General features: G+C 35.4%; 1 protein-coding gene across 6 annotated transcripts in view; it reads right to left on the bottom strand.

Annotated features, from left to right (window-relative positions):
- The window catches only part of POSTN (periostin), a 35,054-nt gene extending 9,043 nt beyond the window's left edge, over window positions 1-26,011 (bottom strand). For 3 of the 6 annotated variants that reach the window (XM_061133548.1, XM_061133551.1, XM_061133552.1), the window contains exons 1-16: window positions 25,831-26,011; window positions 24,475-24,573; window positions 21,277-21,341; window positions 19,106-19,263; window positions 16,158-16,322; window positions 15,122-15,268; window positions 14,441-14,582; window positions 13,131-13,343; window positions 12,177-12,311; window positions 10,869-11,017; window positions 8,662-8,798; window positions 7,964-8,094; window positions 7,323-7,453; window positions 7,114-7,216; window positions 6,939-7,006; window positions 5,895-5,940 (exon numbers count right to left, since the gene is read on the bottom strand). In XM_061133548.1, coding sequence (XP_060989531.1) covers window positions 5,895-5,940; window positions 6,939-7,006; window positions 7,114-7,216; window positions 7,323-7,453; window positions 7,964-8,094; window positions 8,662-8,798; window positions 10,869-11,017; window positions 12,177-12,311; window positions 13,131-13,343; window positions 14,441-14,582; window positions 15,122-15,268; window positions 16,158-16,322; window positions 19,106-19,263; window positions 21,277-21,341; window positions 24,475-24,573; window positions 25,831-25,949 — 2,008 coding nt within the window. In that variant the 5' untranslated portion in view covers window positions 25,950-26,011. Of the gene's footprint in view, window positions 1-2,899; window positions 2,981-5,894; window positions 5,941-6,938; window positions 7,007-7,113; window positions 7,217-7,322; window positions 7,454-7,963; window positions 8,095-8,661; window positions 8,799-10,868; window positions 11,018-12,176; window positions 12,312-13,130; window positions 13,344-14,440; window positions 14,583-15,121; window positions 15,269-16,157; window positions 16,323-19,105; window positions 19,264-21,276; window positions 21,342-24,474; window positions 24,574-25,830 lie in introns of all 6 variants that reach the window. The other 3 variants (XM_061133547.1, XM_061133549.1, XM_061133550.1) reach the window with 2 other exon arrangements.
- Between the last annotated feature and the right edge of the window lie 113 nt (window positions 26,012-26,124).

Genomic DNA, 26,124 nt, shown 5'->3' with positions numbered 1-26,124 from the left:
TCACACAGTATGTACAAATTTCAGTTGCTCTAATGATAGCTAGTGTAGATCTTACTTTACATACTAATATGTCTATTACTCGCTTTTCTTATTACATTTTAAATTTAATTTTAAACTACTCAGTATCTTATACTTTTTATCTAATGGGCATAACTGAACATCAGAAAAGCCCAACTTTAGGCCTACTTTTAAGATACAAATTTCAGGTTTTATGGGAAAATGGGAGTACTTACCTTCTCTATGTGAATGCTGGAAATATTTACTAATTAATAGTTAAACAGTCCTTCAAATGTAAAAGTTGTGTTACATTTGACTTGCAAAATGATTTTGCTCCAAGAGAAAATCATTTTGAATGTTAGAAAGCTGGTTACTACATTACTACATAGTAATTAGATGAGAAGTTCAGTACATTTAACTCTTTAACAGTTGAATGGAACTATATTTCCTTATCTTTGAGAAGGTTTATTTGTTTGTCCAGAAATTGTCAATGTACACCATTACCCAGAATGAAATAGTCTAGGAAGATCTAAAATAATGAAACAAAGAGTACAGCTGGTTCAAACAATAAGTATTTCACACCGTAATATCTGATCTATGGGGTAAGGGACATTGAGTATCAAAACACAAGGCCAAGTTTTTAAGGTGTGGAAACTTCAAAGGGAAAGAATAGCTAAGGAGTGTAAGAACAGGCAGTGACTTAATAAAATAACCAAGTAGACATTTCCTTAGAAGAGCCTCAACTAGCATTTGAGAAACATCCTCCACCCTTAATTCTATGAAGGCAGGAATTTACTACCAAATTTTTTTTTTCATATTTACTCTGGCGGGCACCTAGGAAAATACCCAGCACAGGACGGGTACAATAAGTATTTACTGAACTGAATTTCAGTTGATTTATTCCTAATTCTAAAATTTGGTTAAGTACCTTTTGTAAGAAACATCCTAAATTGGAGTCTAATATATGTAGTAAGAATTCAAAAGTTACCAATGAATCAGCAAACGTTTAAACAGTGAGAAGGAAATGCCAATAACAATCCTAGGATGACACAATTATAGATGGCTGCCAAGGCAAGTATTAATATTTGTCTCCCTCATTCTGTTATATAAAGTCAAATTTCCAAATTTTTTAACTGAAGAGTTGTTAATGCACAGGTGATACAATCCCATTTTTCATCTTAGTTCCCTTCGTAGGAGGAACCTAAGTAGAGTTGATGCTCCATTGTGTTCCTAATTGAAGAAACAGTAATACAGTAGAATCCTGTTCACAAAGATTGGGAAGGTACTAGATGGGTTGAAAGAAGAAGCTTGAAAGAAAAGAGACAAATCTTGGAAAATAAAAATAGTGCATCTGAATGATTTCTACTGAAAAAGATGTGTGCAAGTGATTGTACACAATTTTAAGGGATCTAATTTTTAAAAAATTGTACAAGAATTTTAAAATTAAGGACCATTTTATTTTTTCATTAAAATGATCAAGAAATATTTTCTAAACAAAAATTTCTGTGATTTAACTTCTTAAAGCACCAAATTCTCTCTCTCTTTAAACAACCTAATTTTATTTATTTTAACTTTATTTTTTTGGCCATGCTACATGGCTTTCAGGATCTTAATTCTCCAAACAGGGATGAAGCCTGGGCCACCACAATGAAAACATTGAATCTTAATCACTGAACATCCAGGGAAGTCCCCAAGTTCTCGTCATCACTATACAAGAACAATCAAATGCTCAAATGACAATAGGCACAGTATTTTTTTTTTCTAAAGCACAGATTTCAAATACCTCAACTTTAAGTTATAAGAATGTATAAAAATATAGATAACTACTAGGAAATAGACTTTAACATACATACTTCCAATGTCTAAGTTTTCAGTAATGACTCACTTTTAGAGGAGTCAAAAGTATTCAGGAAGTTGCCATCTCAATTCATAAAAGAGAAGAAATTCCCAAGTCAAAGATAATTACAGTAACAGTTTTCTTAATATTTGACTGATGACATAATCTGTTCTTTTTTTTGAAGACTGGTTCTATTCTTCTTTCAGGATAATGAAAAGATAACCTGGTCTTTTTTCTGTGACCAGTCACCACATTAAGATGGCTAGACTGGGACATAAAAATTCTTAAGATCTCCTCCTTTGGAAGTTATTAAAACACATGAAATGAAAGGGGCATTGGAGATATTTGAGTTGGCTAACACAGACAGTAGGGGTAGAGAGAAAAGTGACCTGATTTAATATTCTAGCATGATACATCAGGAAATAAGTATACATGCCTATTTAATGTATTATATATGTATACATATAAGAATATATAATACTATATATAAGAATATGTAAAATATACACACATATTCAAGGCTGGAATTAAGGATTCTAAGGTTTGATTCATTGTACCAACTAATTATTTCCTAGGTTTAATTAAAAAGTATATCATGTGTGGATGTACATTTTAAAAGTTTTCTTCAATATACAGCTTCTGCGCTCTCTGAGTTTGTTAAATAAAAAAAATGTGCGCACTTTTTTGGAACACCTTGTAACAGTATAAAAGAGGTTGATATGGGGGAGACTGGAAACACAGCTATAAAGAGTGCACTCTCTGAAAGAGTCCAGGTGCAGGGAAGAAAGCTCAGAATTTATTTGTTTAGTGAGTATCTGGGTACTAGTGCTAATGCAATGGCAAATTAAGTTCAAATGAAATCAAATACAAGCAAATGTACTGAAGGTATTAGGAATGCACATCTACTCTTCTAAATAAACTTGCATTCCGCATTCTGCTGTTAAATGAGCATGCCATCGATATGGAAATACTTAGCATGTTAGTTTCAAAAAGAATGTAGATACATTCATAGAAATCAGTCTATTACATGGATTTTTAAGGAACCATGTATACATTGATTTTTACCTTCTGTTTTGATAATAGGCTGAAGACTGCCTTCAATCACTTTAATTTTTGGTTCCACAACTTTGGTTATAATTTTAGTTGCTGAAAGTATAGAAAGTGGAACATAAATGATGCTTACATAAAAACAACCTGAATGAAAATGTCTTTTTTTCCCCTTTGGTCTTTGTTGGGTACTAAGGTATCAGATGTGGTAATATGTTCAGGCAGTCACATACAGGAAATAATTCATAGTAATTATCTAGTATCTTCTCATGTCCAGATGAACTCTGAAGTCCAGTGACTTTGATTTGTTCCAGTGAAATATATACTTTCTATGTGAGGAATTCTACCTAGAAATCTACAATTTTGAACTGCAGCACTAAAGCTCTTTACCTTCTTTTGTACTTCTTGAAAATACTGGCTGCATAGCAACAAAGACAAATAAACATAATTAATTTCATACAATTCATAATATCTTAAATTGCGTTGTTGGGTTCTTTCTCAATTAGAAGAGATTGAAAGAAAAAGACTTGAAATATTTTTCATGCATTTGATAACAGTGACATAGAAAGGAAAATACAAAAAATTAGTTCAGAATACTTAAAAATGTATTTTTTCAGTCAGCCAACCACGAGCTCTATGCAACAGATATGATATGATCATGTATTTAAATATTTGTGACAGGCTAAAATGACTATAATTTTCATCATCATCATCATCATTTTTATACTGAAAGCTATGTATTTTGAATGTATGTCATCCACCCAACTGAAATAATTATGTGCAAAATACATTTAAAATAGTAGCCAACCATTTGGTCAGCTTTTGGTTGCATAGATTAACTAGAAGTGTGCCTCTAGAGTCAGATACCACAGCTACTGACGTTTTATCATTTCTAATTAGAGCCCTAAAAGATGGAGTTGTTAGATAAGGAACTAAAGCTGTCTGTGTAGTTGTAACAGATTGTGTTGACACACTAGAGGCAAGATGTTAGTACGTTTGGATTTCTGTCACATTTTCACTTCAGGTGTTTGAAATATGTATCTGTGTCAACTCTTTGAATCCATATTAATGGATTCCAGGGCTTAACTGTGACTGTTTCAGTTATTTCAGATTTAACATGTCGAGATCTCAAATTATGAAACTCTCAAATATATGAAATCGGTGTGTCCAGTTATCCATTCCACAGGTGGTCTGGCCACAGAGAAACCTTTCCATGGACGTCAAATCCATAGACGTCTCTGCTCCTACTATCAGAATGGGTTAATTAGCTTTAGTTTAAATATTCACTTCATGTTAAGGAACTTGAAGTTTAGAATATTTATTTGGTTCTTAGTTCTGTTTCAGTTTTGCTTTTCTGAATACTTAAATAGTTTTGACAGGTGAAAGGATGAAGATTAAGTACTGATTTTATTCCTTTTCACCTCAAATGTCATATATTTGGCAACATATACTAGAGAGCATTTTCCCCCCATACAATTTAATATGTAAGGTATTTAGGGGACAAGAATAGTACATAATAAGACAAAAAAATTTTAGAGACAGGTCAATAAAGGAACATGAAAATGGAATCTTTGGTTTAATTAGTCTCAACCTCTGTCTGAACTATGCTTCCAAGTAACAGCATACGTATCAGAGAGGAGTTAAAGAAACATTTCACATCAGAATGTAAATCTCAGAGCTCTTTCAAGAGCTGTGAGTAGGTAGGCAAGATTCATTAGAATTGCATAATTTCATAAAATGTAGATTATTCTCTGTGAGTAGGTATCCAATGTAAGTAGAGGAAAATAAAGGAATTATAATATTTTAGGTCATTGTAAGCAAAATAGTGCATTGATATATAGAGAAAGTGGTGAACCTCTCATGGATAAAATAGGGAAATGTAGTGCAGACATACATTTTTATGGAGGAAGATGACATAGCATTTCTGATGAATAGAGCTCATAATGTTTTTTTATTTTTTAATAAAATATATCTTTAACAAGACTGTATACTTCCAGACTGGAATTTAAACCATGTGGAAGTATAACTATTTCCAACTAAGTCTTTGAAACATTGCTGATCCGGCCTGATGCTAGGATTGTCCATGTCATTATTACATACTTGAAATCAGTAAGAGCAGCAGACATTTTGTTTTGCTCCTTACATCATCTTTATGCCTTTTCCATATCTGTTGTAAAGCTTAAGGAAAATTTTCTTAATTAAATAACAGGATGCTCACAGTATAAAATAGAGCAATTCTAGCTAAGATAAATGTACAAATGGGAGCAATGCTTTAGCTACTGATATGTTTTGTGTTGAACTGTAGAGTCAAAACAAAATGAAAAAGAATTTCTGCTTTGAAAGCTGCAGTGGAAAAGAGGAAAAGACAAAGAAAGAAAAAACTACACTGAATAAGAAATACAATGAGTTAACATTTATGCAAATGAAATACCTTTACCATGGTTAAGAAGTAGAGGTTTAATTTTGATAATCTGGTAGAATCAGGAATAAAAGAAACCTTGGGATCTAGAAACTCTAGGTTTATCACCTGACAATGTTTTTGTTCCTTCATCCAATTTTGAATGGGGAGAGTTTTTTGAACCATCAGCCCGTAAATGTTAGAATTCTCTGACAGCCTGCTCTTAGATAGCTGAGGTCTTGAGAGTGGAATGAACTAGAAATGTTTCAACAATATTATTTCTATTTCCACACATTTGAATTTTCAGATAGCTCTGGAATGCATGTTAGCTATCTCTCCCTTATATGTTTGTATGACTTTTTCCCTTGCATCTTTGCCGTGCTAGCAATTGTATCAAGCTGTGAGTGAAGTGGTTCATTGGAGTTGAAGAGTATAGTCAAGGCTGAAAGGTCTCCTCCAGACTGCAAGCCCTGTTTCAAGTGGGATGAGATTTGCCATGGTTTGGAATTCTAAATACCAGATTATCAATCATCTCAGTAAACACAAAGAAAATTATTGTTTTCTTTTTTTGACATCTTGCCACATATATGTGACAAATATTCATTATGTACTTACTGTAGACAGTTATAGGGATTTCTTTGAAGGTACTGCCACGAACAAACTGAAAATAAATATTTATATTTAGTAACACGAAATGTAGTCATTGCACTAACATGAAATGTCATCACTGTATTGACAAAATCTTGGCACCATGATTTTTAATTCTCACTAAAGAAGTGAAACTACCATTACATTTAGTAAAAATGAAATCTTCACATGTCACCTTCCAATTTCCTGCTATTGGGCAAGATGGCAAAATATGGCTGGATTTGTTACTCAGAGTTTTAAAAATTATAAAATAGCAAATCCCAAATTAAATGTTTATTAAATAATATTTCATATGTTGTCAGGTACTTTAAACCTACTAATATTCAACCCAGTGTTTATTCCCAAATATTCCTTTGCCTTTAACTATTGTGCTGTGTGCTTAGTCGCTCAGTCATGTCCAACTCTTTGCAACCTTATGGACTCTAGCCCGCCAGGCTCCTCAGTATATGGGGATTCTCCAGGCAGGAATATTGGAGTGGGTTGCCATGCCCTCCTCCAGGGGATCTTCCCAACCTAGATCTCCTGCACTGCAGGTGAATTCTTTACCATCTGAGCAGCTAGGGAGACCCTAACTATTGTGATTAGTGACAATTTCTTAAAAGTAAATATCTTTCCCTTATATTCTGTAGCAAAAATATTTGATGATAGAAAAATTATTGCTTTTATCTACATGTCCTATCTTCCCTGATGGATTATCAACTATTGAAGAAATGATGCCAATGGTGTATAATCAACAAAGAGCAGTGTACTCAGAGTATATTTACTTATTAGTGTATACATTTCTATTTTTTTATGTTAAACCTGCAATGTCTGTTAAACACATTAGAAACATATGCAATAGCCAGGCTCCTCTGTCTATGGAATTCTCTAGGCAAGAATACTGGAGTGGGTTGCTATTTCCTTCTCCAGGGGATCTTCCTGACCCAGGAATCAAACCCAGGTCTCCTGCATTGCAGGCAGATTCTTTACCAACTGAGTTACAAGGAGAACACTACGCAATAACATCTGTACCTTAATTTGGATGTATTTGATCAGTTTATTAAGTATTTCTAGCAGCTGATCATTTCCAACAGGTGTGTCTGTGAAGAGGAATATAAAATGAATGTTGTAAGAATCAGTGAAATAAAAATCTAGGTTTCTATTGAAAAAGATTTATTTTTCATTAATCAGTTCAATAATTACCAACCTGCTGGATAGAGGAGTTTATCTACGACATGAATGACACCATTTGTTGTCATGATGTCAGATTCTTTTGATTTCAGTTCATTTACCAGAAGTGTATCATTTACCTGTTAAAACAGGGGATAATGTCAATGGGAAATGTAATGAAATATGAACATTAGGATAGTTGAATACTGGATTAACACTCTCATAGATATATTCTAGAGAACTTACTCCTTTCAGATAGATTTTACTTCCTTGTGTGGTCTTTAAAATGTTAGTAACACCAGGTTCAAAACCTTTTCCAATGAAAACTCCTGGTGTCAGATGATAAAGGATGATGTTTTGAAGAGCATTTTTGTCCCCTAGGAGAAAAATATATATATTTATTTAATAATATGTCATATATTTTGACATTTTGATATTATGATGACTTGGGAAAATATTTCTTTGTGTTTATTTTTTTCCACACTGTAATTTCTCATAATGTCATTGTTCTCTCAAGGCAGTATCAATGCTATATCAAAACATAGTCTCTTCAATCAGTTCAATCAAAATATTATCCACCTTACTGGAGGAAAAAAATCAAATTATTTTTTGAAATTGTGGCTATTTCCTTCTTCACTTCACTGTGTGGCCTTTAATAGAGATGACATAAGTGATTATCTAGCCCCACAACATGATGGTAAGCAGTTATTTGAGAACACCAATGAGGGAACCTCTACATATTCTAAGTGGAATAAAAGGAGAGGAAGGCTAGCCATGAATATGAAAGAGGGAACTTTGGGGGACCGACATTTAGGCAGGAATGCTTGAGGAAGAAATGAGATCATGAAATCAAGGGGTAAATATATCTGGTGTTCACTTCTACTCACTAATCAAAATTTCCTTTTCTTCATTAGTCATTCCCTTAAAGGCATCATTGGTTGGTACAAATAAGGTCCAATCTCCAGGCTGTGTTAGGAGCTCTTTCAAGTCTGCAGCTTCAAGTAGACTGAGGAAGATGCTAGGCAGGAAGGACACATGTTTATTAGACTTAGTCTAGGTGAGCCTACCGACCATACCTGAAATACAGTAGAATTCCTATATGTGGAAGAATGAGAAAATGGCTCATACACTTTCATATGTTTCAAATGAAATTTACTGTTAAAGGTTTATCATAGGGAAATTATTTAAATATGTGTATGATTTTTAAATTTCCAAACCTCTGTTTTTCCCCTGTAACGCTTGATGAAGTCACATTTGGTAACAAAATAGAAGCATTTGTTCATTTAATATTCTGCAGAATAGTCTTTGCTAATACATACTATCATTTTTTAAAAACATAATTATAAAAATTTGCAAGGAGTAGTTCAGTCTATTAGATTGGTTTTTGTTTGTTTTTTACTCACCAAATCATATTATGTAAGAAAACTAGTGTTAAGAACATATTTTAATTTTGAAAACATTTGTATAAGCTTCTTATTCTAAATTCCATTCTCAGCAATACTGAATACTGAATGCATTTTGGAATACTAACTGTGAAATAAAACTATGCCAAAAGGTCTTATTCTCCTGTGGAGGTGAAGCTTACCTGAAGCGCTTATCTTGTTTCAGTTTTTCATGGAGGGATTTCTCTGCTGGTTTGATGATCTCTCGGAATATGTGAATGGCACCATTTCTTCCTTGCTTGCTTCCTCTCACCATGCATGAATTTTCAATGCAGACAGCCTAGCAAAGAAAAGAAAGATACAACTGTGCATTTCCTTATTTGAAATTCCCTATGTGGAAGAAGCTCCCTAATAAAATTTCTGGATGGTTTCTTCTAAAACATCTCTAGACTTCTGATGCCAGAAGAAACAATTTCTCTCCTCTGTTTTTAACATCTAGTACCATCTGATCTGGGCTTCTCTGGTAGCTCAGCTGGTTAAGAATCTGCCTGCAATGCAAAAGACCCCAGTTCTATTCCTGGGTGGAGAAGGGATTGGCTACCCACTCTAGTATTCATGGGCTTCCTTGGTGGCTCAGATGGTAAAGAATTCACCTGCAATGTGGGAGACCTGGGTTCGGTCCCTGAGTTCAGTAGATCCCCTGGAGGATGGCATGGCAACCCACTCCAGTATTCTTGCCAGAAGAATCCCCATGGACAGAGGAGCCTGGTGGTCTGCAGACCATGGGGTCGCAAAGAGTCGGACACAGCTGAGTGACTAAGCACAGCACATCGTCTGACCTCACTCATCTTATTCAACCAGGTTTTCCACTACTAGGCAAGCTACTATGTGTAGGGAAAATAGTGTTGTCAGTTGTTGTTGTTCGGGTGCTAAGTCGTGTCTGACTCTTTGCGACCCCATGGACTGCAGCACGCCAGGCTTCCCTGTCCTTCACTGTCTTCAGGATATTGCTCAAACTCATGTCTATTGAGTCGGTGATGCCAAAGCAATTCCATATAATTCTACTTCTGTGTTTTCTGTCATTCCTCTCCAGGTTCTACTCATTCTTTCAGACCCTTTCTAGTAAATTTCTTTAACCATGAAGTTTAATGACTTCACTGCCTCTTATGATCTTTACTATATATCACTATGGCATGGCGTGTGTGCTTAGTCGTGACCAGCTCTTTGCTACCCCATGAATTGTAGTCCACCAAGCTTGTCTGTCCATGGAATTTTCCAGGCAAGTATAATGGAGTGGGTTGCCATTTCCTACTCCAGAGGATCGTCCCAACCCAGGGATCAAAAACGCAGTTCTTGTGTCTCCTGCAATGGCAGGCAAATTCTTCACCAGTGGCACCACCTGGGAAGCCACTCCACTAGAGCCACTATATATGGGGAAGCCCATATATTACAAAATATTGCTGTATTTTCTATGCAAATATTTATTGCATTGATGGTAAGACCCTATCAGTTATAAGTTAAATTACTGGTTAAGTTATAGCACTTTGAACAAAAATAATGTTTATATATGTACCATTTAGAATGCAGCACGTTTTCTGTTTTGTTTTTGTTTTTTTTTTTTGCCTGTACCACACATCATGTGGGATCTCAGTTTCCTCATCAGAGATTGAACCCATGCCCCCTGTGTTGGAAGAACAGAGTCTTAACTACTGGACCACCAGGGAAGTTCCTTCCATATCATTTAAAAAGTGTGTCTTGACCTTGTGGAACTATGGTATGAAAATGCTGAGTCATGTTTGGTTCTGGGTCATCTTTGACTTATGAATTCTTTTTAGCTGTAACTGCAAGTTTGCCTGGAAAGAAACTGAATAGCACCACTTGTCAAACTGTGATTTTGATAAGCAATATTTTCTAGAAACTTTTCCTCAGATAAGGCACATTAGAACCATTTTATAGAAATCTTTATGTGCCTATAAAAGTTTATCATAAAACTCATTCAAAAGAGATTTAGTTGGTGAATGGTGACTGTACAGTCGAAGATCATCCTAAATATTTGACTCAGTATAAAAATTACCATGTAAAGAGTAAAGTACGGTACTCTAGGAAAAAGGAGGTTATTTTAAAGGGGTTTTAGTGATTTATGGGATTGAAACAATGCTTTAGAAAAAGTTATTTATGATGAAACAAGTGCAAATTATCAGAATTATTAATACATAGCACTTTCGTATAGTTTCCTCATAGTCTTCTCAAACATGCTACTCACTTCTCTGATCTTCCTATGAATATTTACCATTAAAATCATATTAGTAAAATTCTGAGGAACATTTGTTACAAGAACAGTCTTTGAGAAGGGCATATCTTTTGACATGTAGGCCAGTGTGGATATTTTATCTCGTTCCGATTCACTTACTGTACGGTACACGAAGACTCTGAGCTGTTTGCCTCCAATGGTCTCAAGTTTTTGTCCATTGTAAAGCTCATTAAGGCCAACTTTTACTTTCAATATATGATTCTGTAGAATTAATTTAAGAAGGCGCTGATCCATGCTCAGAGTATCATCTATAAGTAAATTCATTACAAAAGAATGTTATTTTATTTAGAAAGCATTACAGTTTCCCCTGTAAGAGAAAATCATGAAAATGGAAAATCCCTAATATTATAGATCTTAAGGATCCTACACTTATATATGAATTGACTAAATACTGAAGGCTAGAAACTCTATGCACCATGAGCTATTTCATTAAATGATTACATGATTCCAAGCAGTCCAGACAACAGGTTACATCTCAGTGAGGGCAACATGGTTTTGTGTGGTTATTGATAAGGGTTAAACTTTAAACTCTAAGGCTGGCCAAGATTTTCTCTAAGATTTACTCTGGAAATATATTTCCAGATATTCCTTGGAATTTGATGTCCACTAGTCACATGAAAAACAACTGATGAATCATTTGTAAATTTACTTTAATTTCTGGAGAGAGAGTCGGCGAATCATGTAACCTCTTAAAGTTGGCTTGATGTCAACAAGTTACAGACCTTATTATTACAAAAAGGAAAAACAGCATTTTTTAGAATTTGAATTTTCTTATTAATAACTTTCTATGTTACAATCTAGCATTTGGAAAAACATGAAAAATAATGATGATTATTTTTTCATTGTTAAATTTTGCCTAACAATTCACAGTATGTCTTGAGAAGTCATTTTTTCTGGAAAAAAAAGTAAGATTGTATTAATCTAACCACAGTTTTTGAATAGCAGCTACAAGGTCAAATACTTGTAATAATAGTTCACATCATAATATAGAAGTATATCATACTCTCCTGTTTTTATTTTCTCATAATTTGATACCTTACTTTCAAATTCTGAGTTGCAAAATACACCTATGTATAATGTTGGTGTTACAAATCAAATTTATTTTTCTTAAGATCTGTTAATATATCCACTATGTGTGCTGGAAATATGATCAGGTTCACAGAAAAACTGAAGACCCCTATTACAAAATTTCACTTCCAGTAGGCCATTATCTATTAAAATGAAATGTTTTGAAATAAAGGACATTTTAATAAAAACAGAACTAATTCATTGTATATGTAGCCAGTGAAGAAACTAATCAACACCTCATGAAAGATCTATTATTTTTTAGCAGACAGTCATGGTGAACGGAAAAAAAAAAGGTGTGTAGGGGTGGGAAGAGCTGGAATGGCAGTGGCCGATACATACCAGAAAATGCGTTATTCACAGGTGCCAACAAAGTGTATTCTCCATCTGGCCTCAGAGCAGATGCCAAGCCTAATTGGGCCACAAGGTCCGTGAAAGTGGTTTGCTGATTTCCAGCCAGCTCAATAACTTGTTTAGCTGTAAAATAAACCATGACCATTCAAATAATGTCATCGTTGTTATTACCATCATCATGAAATTAGTAAATCAGTTCTTGGCTGTTTCCATAAGCTATTTGCTGTACTAACAATGTGATAAGAAGTCTTGCCTTTCCCTAGTAAGAGAGTTCCAGCTTCCCTTTTTTTTTTGCGGGGGGGGGGGGGGGGCAGTGGAGGGGTTAATAACCAAAGAATTTCAGAAGGAAAATATCTTTCTGATTTTATGCTTTTCAGTTTTCTTCAATTGTCTATTGCTCATCCCTTGTCTCTCTGCTCTTGTGAGGGCCATAGCTCTTTCATTTATCCCAAGGTAACCATTTGGTTATATCTTTCCTTCCATTTTCAAGAAAAACTCTGGCACTGTAAGAAAATCTTTGATGGTATTAGATATTAGAAGCTCTGGAAAGCCAGAGTCTATTGCACTGGAATGACCATGACTACACAAGCTACTTATTTAGGACTCAGCTCACTGTTAGTTGTTGGTTTTTTAAAAATATTTTATTGAGGAAAACATCAAACATATACAAAAGTAGACAGAATAGAATGGTAAACTCTTACGTAGCCATGACCCAGCTACAGGCATGCCCATTTGACCAGGGGTCAGCAAGTTATCACCTAAGAGCCAAGTCTAGCCCACTACTTGTTTTTATAAATAAAGCTTTATTGGACCACATCACTGTTAGCTTTGTTTGCGCTTCACGTGGCATTCTTCATACTGCACATTTATTTCTCAGGGCCTATTCTTTAGACATCATAACTGATAAACAACAGTAGGTAGAAGAATGGGAAACTTGCTCACCAGAATCAGGAATCAGGACCTGATCAATCAAATGGATGACACCATTATTTGTCACAATATCTTTTTTGTTCACCATTTTGATTCCATTTACTGTTATGCTGTCACCATCACATCCTATCTCAATGGTGTTTCCTTCCAGGGTCTCAAAGACGGCTCCTCCCATGATAGCCTCTGAACACTGGAGGGTGTTTAGAATGTGGTACTTCATGAGAGCTAGAGGATGAAGGAAAAAGAACATGCTTTCAGATCAAGGAAAGTAGCATTTGACTCTTAACAGATGTATTTCATTGTGGGACAAAGTGTTCCTTAGAAATAGAATGCATATATAAGACCTAAGTATTGACCTAAGGTTTTAAAATTTTGTTTGCTCTCAGAATGTTTTTTTACATCAACTCTACAGTAAAATTAACTCAGTTTGGTAGGAAATAAGCAGAAAAGAAGATCAACTGCATGAAATTATTTGTATAGTTCTAGAAAATGTGTTAGATCAAGTTCCATTTATCATAAGAAAATAATTTCTGATGGAAATGCAAGAATAATTTCTCCTTTAAGAAAGCCTTCAAAGTTATTTGTTAGTGATACCTGTTGCAAACACCCAAGTAGTATCTTGCTTTAACTACTCATGATAGCTGAACAGGCATACTTTATTTTATTGAGTTTCACTTTTGTGTGCTTTGCAGATAGTGTGCTTTTTTCAGATTGGAGGTTTGTGTCAGCCCTAAAGACAACATCTAGAAAGTAGCCAAAGCAAAGATGGTTTCTTGAAAGACTTCAGAAGTGATCTGTGCCTAAAGGTATTATGTCTATATTTTCACCAAAATATCTCATCATAAATTGGTTAAGCATGTTTATGGTAGGCTGCATAAGAGAAATGTGCTAGTCACAATGTAAAATCTAGTTGAAACTATCAATAAAAAGGGAGTCTGGAAAGAAGCCAAATTTTCTGTGTGAATAAGTAGTGACCAAAGATAACCATGGAATTTTCTCCACTAACTTCAGTGTAAACTTAGAGTTAAAACCATTGAATAATATATATATAATATTAAACTTTCATGATCTAATATTTCAACACTTTCTAATTCTTTTTAATGCCTGCTACTTATTTACTTGAAAGCAGTGCAGAAATATGTGATCATTAGGATACCCTGAGTATTTAATTACTTGGATTATTAAATTAATTATTTAATTATGTTGTCTACTCTTTCAAAGATTTTATTTTCAAAATGATAATATTTCAGGACTTAATCTCTTTTTCATTTCCTTTTCTTGGGATCCTGGGGGGCTTCTCATAGACAAAGACACTTACGTACCTTCTGAAGCCACTTTGTCTCCCATTATCCTTTCTAGAACTCCTCGTGGAAGTTTCTCAAAAGCTTCATTGGTGGGAGCAAAGAGTGTGAAGTGACCATCTCTTCCAAGCGTCTCCAATATATCGGATGTGATGGCAGCTGCCTGAAACACAAATGTGCTTTTCAGAGGCTTGCATGTTGCAAATTCAGAAAAAAAGTTACAAGACACTCAGTCTAGGCTGACATGAGAGAGCTGACCCTATAGAAAGCTATAGAAGTTATATCCTACTCTTCTTATATCTTTAAAATTTTTTTTTTTTTTTTTGCACAACCAACCATGTTATTTTGAACTTTCTACAAACTGTATACCAAATGGGAAATTCTGCTAATGCCTGTGTGACTGAAGCAATATCCAGCAGTTAGTGTAATAACTGATGGACAGACACATTCTAAATGTGCTCAATACACTTCAGTCACATAACTAATCATTCTTTATTATGTCCACATAAATATTCCTTCGTATGAGAAGACATGTTCTTCTGTGTAAAATGAAACCCTTTTCAAGAAATATACTGCTTATGTGTCTGCCAGAATTGATAGTCTTTTATTGATGGATATATTTTTATTATTTTTTTAGAATCTGATGGGGAAGATGAGAATTTCAGTGGTCCAAAACAATCTGCTGTTACTTCTTGGACTTACCCTAAAAGATGAGAGCTCATCTTCTGCTTCAATGAAGTCCTGAATTGAGGTACCAATTTGTGTAAGGACACGGTCAATGACATGCACAACGCCATTTGTTGCAATCTGGTTCCCATGGATGATTCGAGCACAGTTCACAGTGACAACCTGCAATTATTTGAGAAAATCAAATTGCAGAAATCACAGCTGTCTGTTGACCATGGAGACTGCATGCCTATTTCCCATGTCTCAAGTTTATTGGTAAATGTAGCATAAAAGAACTGACATTCTGAATATAAATGCTGAGGATGAAGACTTACAAATTAATATGTCTAAAAAAAAAAAAACCACAAAAAAACCCAAAAGCTAAGAGGAAATGGAACCAGTTGAGAACGCAGTTATACTTAATGTGTCTAGAAACATAAGGCAAAAACAGTTTTTTGAATTATTGTTTTTATTGCTCTCTTTCTTTTATAGAGATAGTCATACACTATTTCTAATGTAGGCCAAGTTCTGAGACAGAAACAATTATTACATAAATATAATCAGTTCTATTTCAGTGATTTCCTGAATATTGCTTCATCACTGACCCTTTCTGTCCCTGGAAATCTGACTGTTGGAAGAGCCCCATGACCTTGTTGGAAGTTTCCCACAAAGACTTTATCAAAACATGCTTATCAAAACCCACAAAAATCTAAATGAGTATAGTAGCTAAGGGATGAATAAAAGAATTCTCATTCTCTGATTATTCTTTGATAAATTCTTACTCTTTATTTTTCTCTTATTATTGATTATTTAAACACATCAACTAATAAAATTACCCTTTGTGGAACATTTAAGTCTACTGTCAACAAACTGTCAATTTAATTTCTTCCTTGCCAACACCCTTTGGTAGAAATCAGTCACTGAATTGGAAATTCACATGCTTTACATGTAAGGAAAAGTTTACTCACTGACATTTTATTATTTCTGTAAACCTTATATAAAGGTCATAGAAAAAATTAGGGGCTGTGTTGATACATTATTGATAAATGTACCTTTTATTAAATAAACTTACCCCATTAGGATAATGGTTAATGAAGAGCCCCAAGTTGTTATACATTGAAGGGATAATCATGCCATTTTTCAAGTCCTTGGTCAACATTCTCTTATTAACCATGTGACTGTGTAAAGCATTCAGTAATTCAACATTCACATTGCTCTCCAGACCTCTCCGGATATCCTAGGAAAAATTGAAATGGCAGAAATTTATTTTATTATAGTTAATTATTAAAATGCCTATAATCACAGTTTCTACTCTCTTATTATTTTCTCATTGAATTACCCAGATGATCAAAACAAATTGAAATAAATAACTTAAAATTATATTATTTCAATTGATTAAGAAATTTTGTAAGTACAGGTACTCAGTAAAGTCTTCCAAATCTTATAGAGTATTTGGACATTTTTAGAGACAGAACAAAATTTTTAATGAATATATTGATGGAGAGATGCTCTTGCTGTCAAGGCATAGGGATATGAAATTATCAGATATTTAAAATTTTAGAGTGGAAAAAAATTTATATATTTGTATTTGTATATTTGTATACATACAGTATTGTAATTTTAATGTGTTTTATGTTTATTCTATAACATTCAAGAATTCAACCATTCTGTACCTTTCATTTATCTACTATCATATCATACTGTACTCGGTGTTATGAGAAATACAGTGATAAGTAAGGTGAAATCTTGATCTTTGTGGTACTTATCCTATGTGTGTGCATTCTCTTTAGTTGTGTCCGACTCTTTGAGACCCTATAGACTGTAGCCCACTAGGCTGCTCTGTCCATGGGATTCTCCAGGTAAGAACACTGGAGTGGGTTGCCATGGCCTCCTCCAGGGTATCTTCCTGACCTAGGGATTAAACCCATGTCTCTTGCATCTCCTGCATTGGCAAGCAGGTTCTTTACCACTAGCGCCACCTGAGAAGCCCACGTATCCTATAGTGAAGTCGCTCAGTCGTGTCCGATTCTTTGCGAGTCGGACTCTGTAGCCTACCAGGCTCCTCTGTCCATGGGATTTTCCAGGCAATAGTACTGGAGTGGATTGCCATTTCCTTCTGCACGTATCCTATAGCATCTGGTAAATATAAGCATAATTAGATAAAGGACAGATGGAGAAAAAAATGCTCTCGAGGTCAAATGAAAATGGTCAGCAATTCAAAGTTTGGAGACAGGTCTTGCAGGATAAGTAGATAGGGTAGGAATGGTGTGGTGATCTTTCTAAGTCCAACTGCTGGCACAGAAAGCAGAAGTTGTCCAGTGTGGTTTTATGTTTCTCAGATAATAGAGAGACATTTTAGATAAGTGTGTGGGACAATGACATGGAAGACCTTAATTCCCAAGCAAAGAGTAAATTAAACTGACAATAGGGAGCCTTAAGCCACTTTTGTGGCATTAGAATATAATGATTAGCCGGGCTTTAAGAAGGTTAATCTGGCGTCAATGCGTAACAGAAGGAGAGTATGATGAGGATGAAAAATGAGCTGTTGATGACTAATAGTAGTTTCTAAGAACTAAAGAGGGAAGCAGTAAGGATGACTCATAATTTTAAAGTTTGAACTCTGAGATTGGGGTTGCCAATTACGGAAACAGCAGAAAAACAGTTTTTGATGGGGAGAAAGTGGCATCTGTTTTGGATAACAGTTTATTTAAAGATACAGACGGTGTATCGAAGGAGAAATATTAAGACAGGTGTTAGAAATATTCTCCTGGGGATCCAGTAACACAGATTTCATGGTTCTTTGCATTAAGTGAAAGCTGAAGCCATCTGAAGTGCATATGAACTGCAGAGTTCCTAGAAGAGACTTTAATAAGACCCATTCTTAAGACAAGGAAGAAGAGGAGTCTGCAAAAAGGGCCAGAAAGGTGGTTAGAGGTATGGTCAAAGACAACCAGAAGAGGGAAAGTTCTGTATTTGCAAGCAAGAAACCTCACAGTTAATGTATCAAGGTAAAATCTCAAAGAATCTAAGTTTTACTAAATACTATATGACTCATGAGTTTGAGCAAGCTCTGGGAGTTGGTGATGGACAGGGAGGCCTGGCATGCTGCAGTCCATGGGGTTGCAAAGAGGCGGACATGACTGAGTGACTGAACTGAACTGACATGACTCTAGTAGTAACTTTCAGTTCATCGTCATATTAGATAGAAAGTAGGAATATATTTCTGTATCAGTTATATAGATCTGGATATTGAGTCATAACTTAGTGTGCTATAAATCAGACTATGCATAAAAAAACCTGAAAATTAAACGCATCATTTACAACCCTTCATTTAAATATCCATACACACTTATGTCAGTCTCTTAACAGTCATACATATTTATATGCAATTAAAATGATAAATATATATATATAATACACCTTATTAAAAATAACATTTCAAAAGGCTTCTTAACTTGCCTTTCTACAAGATATATCATCTAAAATTACCTATAATTCTCCACAATCAAAAGGGAAAGAGAAAAGAAGTAAAATGAAATAATAATAAGTGCTTGTTCAATCTACTATTAGTTTGCCTTTTTTGTTATTAGTCCATGAGCCTGCTGGGCTGTTATTCCATTCATGGAGGTACTAAAATGATTTGTTCCTTTTCTTTTTTGCATGCTTATTCATGTCCAACTCTTTGCGACCTCATGGACTATAGCCCGCCAGGGTCCTCTGTCCGTGGGATTTTTTCAGGCAAGAATACTGGAATGGGTTGCTATTTCCTCCTCCAGGGAATCTTCCCAATGCAGGGATCGAACCCACATCTCCTGCACTGGCAGGCGTATTCTTTACCACTGAGCCACTTTTTCCTTACCCTCAATTAAGGAGCATCCTTAACACCCTCATCCTTTTATGTATCATCATATATGCAGAGCAGAAAGATATACAATTTCTATTAATTTCTAAGTTAATAAATCAATTGAAATAATGTAACAATAACAGCAAAAGTTATATTCATTAAAAATAATGAATTACAGAATCCAGGTTGTCCCAAGCTTCGTTACTCGGTGCGAAGTAAGTGAATGATCCCTTTCCTTCGATCTCCTCCCTCAGTTTTGAGACATCAGAATAGCGCTGTGTGGTGGTAGCTCCCACAATGCCCAGGGTTCCATAAACATGGTCAATAGGCAACACTGAAATAATCAAGAGATGAATAAGTACTTAGGAGAAAATGTCAAAAATGTTATTTTACAACGATTTAACCTTTACAAGAAGTCCCTCAAGATATTTAACTGATGATTTTAGCAACACAAGTCTATGAATCATCAGTTTTATATGAAAGTTGCCTTTTGAATGTCAAATGATAAAGTCCTATTGTTGTTCAGTCACTCAGTCCCGTCCGACTGTTACCCAATGGATTGCACCATGCCAGGCTTCCCTGTCCTTCACTGTCTCCTGGAGTTTTCTCAAACTCGTGTCCATTGGTTTGGTGATGCTATCTAACCATCTCATCCTCTGCCACCCCCATCTTGTTTTGCCTTCAATCTTTCCCAGCATTAGGGTCTTTCAGGCTCCTCTGTCCATGGAATTTTTTAGACAAGAATACTGGTATGGGTTGCCATTTCCTACTCCAGGGGATCTTCCCAACCCAGGGATTGAACCTGCATCTCTTGTGTCTCCTTCACTGCCAGGCAGACTCTTTACCACTGGTACCATCTAGGAAGCCCCAAAGTACTTATCCTTTATGTTGAAGGTCAATGAATTTTAAATTATTATCCTAGTTTAATGTTTTGTCTATTTAGTTGTCAAATCTGCTATGTCTATAAGGGTTCAATCACAGTTATCACTAAGTATCTTTGATCATTTCATTGAAAAAAAATTTCCTCACTTCTCTCTGAGAGTGGCCAAGGTAATATTTTTTCTCATGTTGGCTTAAAGCTCCTAAGTAGTATAATATGGTAGGTGTAAGGACCATAATTATATAGATTTGGGTCCCTGAAAGAAATGTGTAGACCTACTTCTTTTCATCATAATTTCAGGAAGAAAATAGATTAAAATATCTAACATTTCCAGAATATACCTCTTGAACTTCAGAATGAAAATTAATATATGAATGTTAGCCTTTAGGTTGGGTACAGCCAACTTACTCTTCATGACCTTATTTGAAGTTTAGTATGATTTGGATCATATCACAGGAGAAATGATTCTTATCTTTGTGACAGTAGAAAGAACAAGTATGCAATTAGTAAATTAAATTACAAAATCAGGATTTAAAGACACCCCAACAGAATGGGGAAAATGAGTCCAAATTAACAGGTTAAATACCACAAGGTTCCATGTAAGTCCTGTGCCTAGGTTGAAAAAACAAATCCCTGTGGAAGGCTTGATTTGATAGTATTCATATAAAACAGACCACTAATCTATATTAATTAATTAAAAATTCAACATGAGCTAATGGCATAACATGGTTACCAATGACATCAACATAAGTTCAGGAGCTCCCTACACTGACGTATTTGTCTTAATATTCTCTCCTCTGCTTGGACACACATGGGTTGTAGACACCAGTTTTGAATCACAATAAAAAAAAAGACTGGATTAGAGGTTTCCCATTTGTTGCTGTCCATGACAGTAAGGGCTCCAAAGTCTAGATCCCACTCAAACTGTGGGTGATGAGCCCACAGAAAGGAAGATTCTACTGGGGAAGAGAGAGTAGCTGGAGGAAGGGTGTGATGGCTTGTGTTAAATATTTGAATGGCTGTCATCTCAAAGAGGAAATAGATGAACTATTTTTTCTGTAGTTGGCGAGTTACAGGAAACCAACTTTCAGTATGAAGAATCTTATAAAATCAGAGCTGTTGAGCTGTTGAATCAGAAAAGATGATGCCTTGCCAAGTAGTCAGCCCATGTTTCTAGACAAGTTCAAAGAAAGGGATTTTGTAGTGGGGATCTTTGTCTTGAAGGAATGTTGAACTAATTTAAATTTGGAATAAACATCTGTTGTCCAGCATCCAGTGTACAAGATGTATGTTTTCATGCTTTATTGCCAAGATAAACTAGTGATTAAGAAGATATGGAGAATATATCTTGGATTTATCATGGTGCTACACACACACACACACATATTGGCTTCTCTAAAAGCTAATTCAACTTTTTTTCCTCACACAAGACAAATTTTTCATTTAATTCTCTAATGGAAACATTACCTGCTGGGCAGCCTTTCATTCCTTCCATCCTCATATAACCAGGGCAGCATTCATATAACACAGTCCTATGCATTGGAAGAAAATTAATATTAAAATGGAGGCACTGCATAGGATACATTTTGACAAAGTTAGCAAAACATATCATTTATTACCATGACTTATTGATAATTTAGATATCAAGTTTGTTGTTTGCTTGTTTATGACATTGTTGTTTAGTTGCTAAGTTGTGTCTGACTCTTTGCAACCCCATGAAACAGCAGGCCAGGCTTCCCTGTCCTTCACTATCTCCCTAAGTTTGCTCAAACTCAAGTCCATTGAGTGGGTGATGCCATCCAACCATCTCATCCTCTGTTGCCCCCTTCTCTTCCTGCCTTCAATCTTTCCCAGTATCAGGGATTTTTCTAATGAGTGGGCTCTTCACATCAGGTGGCCAAGGTATTGGAGCTTCAACTTCAGCATCAATCCTTCCAATCAATATTCAGGGTTGATTTCCTTTAGGATGGACTGGTTTGATCTCCTTGATGTCCAAGGAACTGTAAAGAGTTTTCTCCAGCACCACAATTCAAAAGCATCAGTTCTGCGCTCAGCCTTCTTGATGGTCCAACTCTCACACATGCACATGATTACTGGAAAAACCATACCTTTGACCTTTTATGACATTAAGGTATTTATATGAGTTTCATTTCTCTTTAGCCTCATGGCATGGTGGAAAAGTTCCAGGATCATGGAGTCAGAAGAATGAAGTTTGATTCCCAGTTCCACTACCTAGTAGATGTGTGACCTTGAGCAAATCATTTAATACATTTCTGTCAACTGATACATAAGTTCCTAAAGATGACTTTGGAATTTTTAGCATCTGCAAGCAGATGGCAAATCAGGCATTCTTCCTGTCAATATTATTGATTTCTTTGTTTATTTAAAACTAGCTACTAGCATTTACATTTGTTCCAGAGCATAGATGTCAATGTGTTTGTGAAAGTGAAGTTAGCAGAAATAAGCTAATGTAATAAATCAAAGAAGACACGTTTTATTTCTGGTAAAAAGCCAGACTTCAAAGCAGAAATTTTTTTTTTAATGGAAATCAAGAAGGATTCTTGGCATATGCCTTGTACAAGACTTGGCATCTCTAATATGTTTAGAGGATTAAAGTAAGATTATATCAGACTTCCTTCACTTCCAGGAAGGGTGTAATCAAGATTTCCCTTAAATGCTTCAGAAAGCAGGTCTTTTCTTATGTAGTTAGTGTGCATTCCAAATAAGCCTCATGGTGACCAAGAATACGAAGAACAAAGGGAGAAGAATCCAGAGCTCTGGCATTCCCAACTGGGGCCTGAACTAAATCATGGCCAGGATCCTTGTAACCACTGGCTTACATTATAACTGTGTGAATAACTCATAAGTCTAGCAGATGTCTGCAAACTAATAGGAATAATGTCCTGGTCAAGAAGTAACACTAGTTACAATTATATTAAGCCAGTGTGTGGGAACAGGCAGCATTGTCCTTTGCAGTCCTAAACTTGGTTATTATAGGGAGTCCAGCTAAGGCTCTGTGTTTTGAATACATGATTCTTAGTAGAAATAAAGATAACCCTATGCATTTTAAATAGGTATCTGTTCATACCTCCTTTTCCCACCAGTGTATATCCAGTTTGCTTAAAATAATTTTAACTTAAGGATGACTAATATTATGAATTAGAGTTATTTAGTAATTTCACATTTGTTCATTCATTTTACCTTCAGAGCTTCCCTGGTGGCTCAGACGGTAAAGGGTCTGCCTACAATGCGGGAGACCTGGGTTCAATCCCTGGGTTGGGAAGATCCCCTGGAGAAGGAAATGGCAACCCACTCCAGTATTCTTGCCTGGAAAATCCCATGGATGGAGAACCCTGGTAGGCTATAGTCCATGGGGTCGTGAAGAGTCGAACTCGATTGAGTGACTTCACTTTCTTTTACTTTCTTTACCTTCAGAAAATGAATTAAATTCACATTTCATAGGTAAAGCAATGAAGACTCCAAAAGGTTATGTGATTTAGTATTTGTAACCAATATTATTAAGTTAGGAATATATTTTTAACAATAACCTAATCCTTTCACCTATTTATGATATCTGAAATTTAACGATGATGTGTCTCCCATATTGTGGTTCTCAGGGTATCCTTCACTGAAGGTGGGGTCCAAATTAATAGGAAGCAGGCAGGAGCCATTTCCATTGTTTTCTTGACTGAGGATGACATCTCTGACCTTTTTGATCTGATAACTTGCTCTATCTATAACTCCGCTCCTCCATCTTAAAATGAAGAATTTGCCAATATGTATTAATTGATTAAACCAATAAGCTATCAAGTAATAAAAAATGTTTTCCAATTTTAAGTTAATCAGCGAAACAGGTTAAAAGATGAGGAGTAATCATCTTTTTTGGTTATTGAAATAGTAGAAATAGTGGTGGGCTTCCATTATCACCTTTGGAGACTCCGAGAATCTGACAGCTTGGGATGGAGTGACTGGATTAAATGAAAAGATAAAACTTGAATCTTTTTCAACTTTAATCTTTGATGAAAACTCTGGGGTAAAGTGGAGTATTTTAGATAATTTCTAAATGACTGGAGGCAAACAATCTTACCTTAAAATCCTGACTTTTCAGATCAATCTGATCCTCTGGCCCATTTTTTTAATAAAATGAGAAAACTGAGACACTGAGGTTAATTGACTTGCCCAAAATAAAAGAAGCCAAACTAGGAGGAGAAATGACGTAGTCAAACTCTCAGTGATTCCATTCAAACTCTCAGCAATTCTATACCAAGTCACATGGCCAGTGGCCATTTCCTTTTCCAGGGGATCTTCCTGACCCAGGGATCAAACCTAGGTCTCCTATATCACAGGCAGATTCTTTGCCAACTGGGCCACCAGGAAGCCCTAAGATAAAAGAGGCCAAACCAGGAGTAGAAACGACGTAGTCAAACTATTAGTGATTCTATAGCAGGTCACACGGCCAGTGCCATAGATTCAGGAATAAAGTTAGTTTTCTGAATACAGGGAGAAATGCAGGGGAAATTTCTTTATTCACAGTGATCCATTTTTTTTTAAGCTCCCAATTTTGGAGAGTATTTTCAGAACAATGTGTCTTTCTGTCCAAAGAAAGCCATGGGCATTGCAGTGTTGTCTTTGGAAGTGGCACATTAAAGAAAAGAGGAGACTTACGTTTTTTTCCCACAGATGGCACCTTGATACCAGTTCCTGCAGGTACTGAAGTATTTCTTTTTGGTGCCCAAAATCTGTTGAAGGGCACAGACATTTGGACTGGGAGACAGAAGTAAGGAAAGAGCGTTAATGTCATAACATAAACAAATAGCTTTTCAAATCTGTAGGTCAGGTGGTTAAAAACAAAGAAAGAAAAAGAAAAAGTTAATATGTGGCTTAGATTTTCAAAGATGTGACTCTAGTCATGGACAGATCTCATTCTTGATCCAATCCTACTGAGTCATTACAAAAACTAACTGTGAGAGACAGAGAGGAAATTGTACACCTCTGGGAATACAATGCCAGTATTTCAGAAGTAAATAGATTTTAACAATATGTTTCTGATTACTTTTAATAGTAGGTAATGCCCTGAGCCTTTTAAACCAAACATGTACTCAACTTAGGGCATGGGAGTGGCTTCAGGGCCCTGGAACAATGACAGATCAGACAGCAAAATAGACAAGTTTTACTAAGTCCCAAGATACTGTACTCTGTAATTTTCTAGGTAAGCAATCAGAAGTAAGTGAATGCTAAGATTAACTTAAATAATATGGCTGCCCAAAGGAAAATTTATTTCTTTGCCTGGAAGTAATTAGATTAAAACATTCTCTGCCAGAATTTTAAGTGTTTTTCTCCATTAAAGAGATGCGAGTCTTATTTGCTCTGTAAGGCAAGGGAACTTGGAAGCATGATGAAAAATTCCTCTGAGACATAGGCAGCAGTGCCGCGATCCATTTCAAAAATTAATAGTAAATGCTTGGTTAAGTTACTAAATTGTCTGATAACTTTAAGAAACTCAGTTGTAGTTTTTTCTACGAAATCAAGTTATTACAAATTTTACAGAATGCAAAATTTAAAAGCATTCTTAAATGCTTCAAAAAACTTCAGAAAACTTGTTACATTATATATTGTTTAATTTTCATACATAAATGAAATTTTCCGTAACATAATGTGAAGTATTTCAAAGCTGTTTATGTAATGAGAGCCTCTAGCTACAGATTCTTTAATTTTGAAAACCTCATTCTGGAAATTTAGAGGGAAATAAAGAAATGCCCTGTTAAATGTTGTTAATTAGGCTAAAATCTTGCAATGTTTCATAAAAAAAGCAATTATACACAAATTATTTGGACAGTAATTCTTAAAGTTTAAGACATGTACATAAACCACAGATTACTCATTTGTTCCTTTTTCTTATTACAAATAAGTAGGAAAAAAACCCTGAGTTATAAATAAGAAACTTTTTGTAGAAATATACATACAACAAGCTAAGGGGGGTGGGGGTGGGGAAAGGTTTATAAAATCAAACCACTGACTTACCCCTGATCCCGTCCCCTGATACGGCTGTGAGCCAAGATCTTGTCATAGTGACCATTGGCATTTGCAGAGTTAACAACCAGCAGCAGGAACAGAGAGAATACTGGTAAGAAAGGAATCATCTTTAGTCTCTCCGTTGCAGTTAGTTCATGAAGAGAACTGGCAGTGGGCTTTGGAGAGCTCAGAGTTTATATACATGTCAGAGTTCTGGGAGGGAGCTCTGTATCAACCTGGGAATCTGAACTCTCTCCAAAAGGCATCAGCAACTTCAAGTTGCCAGCTAAAATCCGCTTTTGT

The sequence above is a fragment of the Dama dama genome, chromosome 30 (assembly GCF_033118175.1).
Source record: "Dama dama isolate Ldn47 chromosome 30, ASM3311817v1, whole genome shotgun sequence".
Classification (NCBI taxonomy): domain Eukaryota; kingdom Metazoa; phylum Chordata; class Mammalia; order Artiodactyla; family Cervidae; genus Dama; species Dama dama.
Note: the sequence above shows the minus strand (reverse complement) of the source record. Positions and strands in the feature narration are given on the sequence as shown.